This window comes from Glossina fuscipes, unplaced genomic scaffold (assembly GCF_014805625.2).
Source record: "Glossina fuscipes isolate IAEA_lab_2018 unplaced genomic scaffold, Yale_Gfus_2 121, whole genome shotgun sequence".
In the NCBI taxonomy this organism is placed as follows: Eukaryota; Metazoa; Arthropoda; class Insecta; order Diptera; family Glossinidae; genus Glossina; species Glossina fuscipes.
Genome location: NW_023998464.1, coordinates 3,734,902 through 3,740,676, shown reverse-complemented (window position 1 = coordinate 3,740,676; position 5,775 = coordinate 3,734,902). Strand labels below are relative to the sequence as shown.

General features: G+C 34.8%; 1 protein-coding gene across 4 annotated transcripts; it reads right to left on the bottom strand.

Moving 5' to 3' along the window:
* Nucleotides 1-640: 640 nt before the first annotated feature.
* LOC119640434 (recombination repair protein 1) lies at nucleotides 641-5,305 on the bottom strand. Of its 4 annotated transcripts, none has more exons than XM_038038480.1 (5): nucleotides 4,480-5,305; nucleotides 4,157-4,405; nucleotides 3,335-3,472; nucleotides 1,809-1,958; nucleotides 641-1,748 (listed from the first exon to the last, which is right to left on the bottom strand). In XM_038038480.1, the coding sequence occupies exons 1-5, from the start codon at nucleotides 5,186-5,188 to the stop codon at nucleotides 856-858; spliced, it is 2,139 nt and encodes a 712-aa protein (XP_037894408.1). In that variant the 5' UTR covers nucleotides 5,189-5,305; the 3' UTR covers nucleotides 641-855. The 4 variants fall into 4 exon arrangements, with proteins under 4 accessions (XP_037894408.1, XP_037894409.1, XP_037894410.1 ...); XM_038038481.1 differs by having other exon boundaries at nucleotides 1,809-1,955; XM_038038482.1 differs by lacking the exon at nucleotides 3,335-3,472.
* Nucleotides 5,306-5,775: the final 470 nt, after the last annotated feature.

Here is a 5,775-nt window from a genome sequence, read left to right as displayed (position 1 = left end):
TATCCAAACATACTTTATTAAATAAAATAAATTTTGTCCACTTCTTGGAAATTCCAATAAAATTTGCGAAAACCTTATTGTATAGTATAGCAAGCATGTAATTGGAAATTGGAAAACGACAGCTGAAGTTGCTTCGTGACACTAAACTATTTTTTAGCTTGATTAAGACATTAAGAATGTTTGGCCTAAATGCCATTTTAAGTGCCACTAGCTGGTGGAAAGGTAATGCAATTTCTTGGCATGAAACTTTATTGCAACCTAATGGCAGCGCTACTTCGTTTGGTTTAACAAGAGTTAAAAAACGCCGCAAATATACTTCACCTTCAACTTTACAGAGTTGGCGCCGCTTCTTGGATCTTTCTGATATTTTACCAGGGACGTAGCGATAACTACGTGAACTGGATTAGGCCAAATTTATTAAATCTAATAATGGTGATTGTGTTTGCTGCAACCGTTATGTTATTCAATTAAAGCTCGAACCTTAGTGTGGGTTCATCTGCATGTCCATAAATTTGGGCAAATGTAAAAAACCCACAATCATAAAAAACTGTGAACAAAAAAAGCCAGTTATTTAAAATAACCAAAAAGAATTTCACCTTTATTTAAAGTGAAAATAAAAACTTCATTCAAAGTAAAAAAAAAAGAAAATGTAAGTTGTTTTTTTAATAAAGTATAAATATTAAGAAAATTTAACATTAATCAGAAGAATCTTACATATTTATCTGAAGCTTTTACTGACAACAGATAGATTTTTCCATTTTTGTTAATTAGATTTTGTTGAAGAAATGTTTGATAATGTGGTGATAGACATCGAAAGTGAGCTTATTTTGAAATTCTTATTTCTATTTGATCAGCTTACAATTTCAAGAACAATGTAATAGGGCAGTGATCACTCCCCATACACTGAGAGCGAATACAATTGTCTACCACTTTTTTTAAAAAACGCTGCGATACAAGGAAGTAATCTAAACGCCAACCAACGTTGCGTGCCCTGGCACCACCCATATAAGTCCAAAATGTATAAGCGCCCTTACGTTCTGGATAGAAATGTCTGAAGGTGTCTATATAGCCTAAAGCTAAGAGCTCAGTCATTTTCTCGCGTTCTTCTTTAGTGAAACCGGCATTGCGTGTATTGGTTTTTGGGTTAGCTAAATCGATTTCTGCATGTGACACGTTCATATCACCGCATATGATAATTGGCTTTCGATCATCGTGCTGTTGCACGAAAGCCCGAAATAATTTCTCCCATTTCATGCGAGCCTCTAAATTAACCAATTTTCTACCCGAATTCGGCACATAGACATTCATTAGAAAGAATTTTTCATATTCGGCAGTAATGACGCGACCGTTACCATCAAATTCGTCGTCACCAATGCCATATTCCACATTGATGGGCATAATTTTTGAATAAATGGCTACACCGGCATAACCACCCGGTTTACATAACCAATAAGGATGGTAACCGGGGATGCGTTCCAACTCTTCTGGCAATTGATCAATAGTGCATTTAATTTCTTGCATACAAAATATATCCGGTTCCTCGTATTTTAAAAATGTTAAGCCATCTTTTTTCAACCAAGCTCTTACACCAGACACATTCCAACTTGAAATTTTCAAATTATATCTGCAAGCAATGCTTTCTTCCTTTGCATCCAACCGTGGTAATTCGAAATCACCTTTATTATAAGTTGTGGAAGTGCTATTTAGAGGTGCTATAGTAGAGGTGATCGTCTTTTTTTTCTTGTTGGCTGCAAAACACGAAATTAACAGTTTTTTCAGTTGCGCGCCGCACGTCAAACCCGACTTACGTTTAGAGCCATTTGGTTCATCCTCATTCAAATTGCTATCCCCATCGAAATCTTCTTCAGCAACGGATAAGACTTTCTTATCTGACGGCGCGGCACGTTTACGACTACGAATACCCGCTGTTCCTTTTTTGCCTGGCGCGGCCTCTTCTACTGAAATTAAATTTTATATAAAAGAGACATTTGCAAATGAATTTCAGATCACGAATAAGTAAAAATTGATTAATTTAAGGGAATTATAGTCGAATGTTAGCGAGCATTTACGTCCAGCCCCTTTAGTCTTGCGAGTCATAAAAAAATTGAAAAAAATTAAATTCATCCTACGGTTTTCCATAGACTTTTCAAAATAAGGCGTTATATCGAAAACGGCCACATATCTTAAAAATGGCGTTCTGCACGTTAAACAGAAGATAACTGACAGACGAATAGACTATCTGAAGTCTTTCTGCTTATTGTATACATCCTGACAAACTTAACATAGCCTTGTACCAACAACGTGTAGTAGCCTTATTTTCAAAAAGAGTGGGCATGGCCGACTATTATATCTGCAGGATAAAATGTACGTTGAGGTTTTCATCATTGTCGCTTATCTCTTGTACGTCAATAAAAAAATACCAATTTTATTTTGCTTTTGAACGCAGATGTGCTTTCAGCGTTCTTTCACCGAATTGGTGTATTTTCAATAGTAGCCATCGCGTGGAAATTTTCAATGCTTTTGCAAAACTAGATGCTGGTATATTATTTCTTGCCAGCGAGGGAACACAGGCTCGCACAGACAAAGGGACAGAGAGGGCGAGATCAATTCAGAATTTTATATTGATCAAACATATAACATAAATGCTTTATTTGTCTCTAAAAGCCCCTTACTTTTTTCATTCCTTGCCTTCGACGGGGGGTATAATAAACTTTAATTCTAAAAATATGGCATTTAAGTAAGAACGATATTAGGATATACGATACTAGGATATACGTTCATAAGTTTTTTCTATATATTTCCCTGAAATTATGTATGTATTCCCGTATATAAGTGAGATAAGGCATCTTAGAAATGACTTAATATATTTTATAGTCAGCCCAATATCGAAAGAATCTAATTGAGATAGAGGTAGGCTTAGAATTAAAAAATTAAGGTAAACGAGTAAAAACACTATAGCGGACCACAGCCGACTATTAAAAACCCCTCTTCTAAAAACTAGGCTTTCTATGGAATGTGGCTTTTAAAATATTCCGGTTCAGTCCATTTTCGATTGCATTTGTTTTTGGGTCAAAACACGTTAAAATGTCTCGAAAATTGCGACCTGTAGGTTGAACGCACGTCTTATGATAGACATCAGCCAGACCGACCGGTCTAGAATCCCATTCTGGATCGAAACATAAAGGTGGGTGTGTCTCAAGCCGTTCTGAGTGATCCGCACAAACTTAACTAATTATATACATTAGATATTCGATTGATTAATCTGAAGGAACGATTGAACTATTTCGCAATTCGATTAAAACCGCACTTTATTTCAAACATTGCTCATAATTACCTTTTTTCTCTTCGGCAACTTCATGTTGAGAAGCTTTTGGAATATCTTCTGTCTTGTCGATGGTCTTCTTACGAGACGTTTTTTGCTTTCTAGGATCAATCGAAATCTTTTCTTCACTTATGGCCTTTTTATATTTTTCTAATAAAGTGAAAATATTGAAAAATTACTCTTCTTTTTTATTGCTAATCCATGTGGCATTCTCAAAAGCAGTAATTAAGAAAGCAAGGGGTGAAGGAATAGTCCTTTAGAGTTTAAAACAATTGCGTGAGAACAAAGTGGACTTTGAATACGTTCTATATTAAAAAATTTGTTAATTTTATGCCAATCAGTTAAAACATCTTCCCTCTTCGGTACCAATAAATAATTATAAGAAATATATATATAGGGACTTCTTATTTTTTGTCACACCAACTATAATTCAAAAGTTACATACATCCCTTATAAAAAAGACAAATTTTAGATATTGATTGTTTTAAGGTGGTCAGCATTTTGCACGTAATCACTTTGCTTGTTATTATTATTTGCACACATAGTTCTTAAATTCCATATTCTACTCACTTCTATTTTCTTTTATTTAAAAGAAGGAGAAAAAGGATTACGCTTTAGTATAGGCATAAGAAGCAAGCCAGCTAAAATATATCAAAAGACGTCTTGAACGTCTTACCATAGTGGACCAGCTAAGTCCCTTTCCAGAAGTGAAATCTTCAGCTCTCTATGTACATATATGAATAAATGCATATTTAATAGGTATTGCAAACAGACTGAGAAATTTGATATTGCCATGGTGAAGGTGGAGAATAAAAGTGAATAAAAAATTCTTACTTTTGGTAACGTTCTCACGTTCTTCTTCGTTTGCCGTGTTTTCAAGAACGCTGGGTTTTCTTGAACGCTTGGTAGTAGTAGGTTTTTCCGCTGTTTCTCTCTGCTGGTCTGCAATTCCCTGTGTGCTCTCAGAAGTTTTATTTTCTTCAAGAATTATCTTCGAGCTTCGTTTCGTTTTTTTCGGAGGCTGGCTTTCTGGAATGTCATGATTAACAAGAACCGAGATTGCAGCTTTTTTAGATCTGGAGACTGCAAGACGTTTGTGAATAAGGAGAAGAGAAACTACGGTTTAAGAAAACTTTATACATATTAAAGCATTTTACCTTTGACAGTTGCAGGTTTTTCGACGGTGTCTTCCAGCTGTACTTCTTCTTCGACTTGGGAAGCTTGTTTCCGCTTGCGAGAACCCTTTTTATTTGCCTTTTCATAAATTTCTCCGGTGGTCTGTTCAACATCGTCGCCGCCGTTGACGTCTGCGGTTTCCTCTATATTCAAATTAAATTTCGAAATTTTTTCCACGCCTCCTTTATTTAGTTTGTTGACCTTTAATTGAACGGCTTTAACACCTGTGTCGCCTTTCACAATTTCAGTTGAATTTGCACTAATTGTAGAGACTTCATTTTTAGCTTTTATTTTTTTTGAATTTGGCAATTTTTTAAACTTGCTATCATCCGCTCTTGTTAATGATGCAGGCTCACCGTCGGCTTCCATTATATCTTCGTGGACAACATCAGCTTTTGCTTTTGCTGGTGCCGCAGTCTTCGCTTTACCTCTTACCTTTGATACGGTTCCTTTATTCGATTTATTCGCAGCTGTACTATCATTTTTTCTGCCGCGTCCCTTGCCTTGATTTACACTCTTTTCGGCATCAACAACACCATTCTCAATGACTTCGTTTACATTTTCATTATTTGTCGCCGTGTTTTCACTTAACTCATTTTCATACACAGTGCTTTTTAAATTATTAGTAATAGTGCTGTTGTTTTCTTTGTCGGTTTTTATTTTTTTTGTTGCTCCTTTTATTTTTGGCATTTCTTTTCTTGGAAAAAGACAATTTCTAATTGAAAAAAATGGAAAGTTATTTTATGTATCGCACCAAATTTTTCAACGCTCGCAAACAAATGAATAGAATGCTGCAGAATTTTTTTGGCGGCTTAGCAGTTATTGCTAAACATGGTACAAATACAACTCATGGTACAATACAACACTTCGCGCGAGGTAAGATAACAGCATGCTGAGAATAACTTTTTCATGTCGACTTTTATATACAACATGTTTTATACAAAAACTAATTGATTTATTTATATTTAGGCATTTTTGTCAATGTTTCCTAAAGATAAATAAATAGATATATACAAGTGCTTAGAAAAATTACTGTAAGAAGAACGGAACTAAAGTAATGGCACTGTTTTACCCGAGTAAGCATAACGAGCGCTACTAAAAAAAGTTGTCTAACTTTCAATATAAGCCTCAACTGTGGCAATTATCTTTTAAAAAATAAGTTCGGTAATTAGTTAAATGCCTTCGGTAACAAGTTTTCAACTGTTATCTTTTTTTAAATAATAAAAGACACGCTGGGATTAGTAGTAAAAAATGTATAAATATATTTTTTTATTTAT

Bases quoted from the DNA above. Each gene is read 5' to 3' on its own strand.
- LOC119640434 (XM_038038480.1), bottom strand. From the start codon at position 5,188: ATGCCAAAAATAAAAGGAGCAACAAAAAAAATAAAAACCGACAAAGAA. The intron at 4,406-4,479 runs GTAAAATGCTTT...AACGTCTTGCAG, and splicing joins AAAACCTGCAACTGTCAAAG to TCTCCAGATCTAAAAAAGCT. The intron at 1,749-1,808 runs GTAAGTCGGGTT...CGTGTTTTGCAG, and splicing joins TGAACCAAATGGCTCTAAAC to CCAACAAGAAAAAAAAGACG.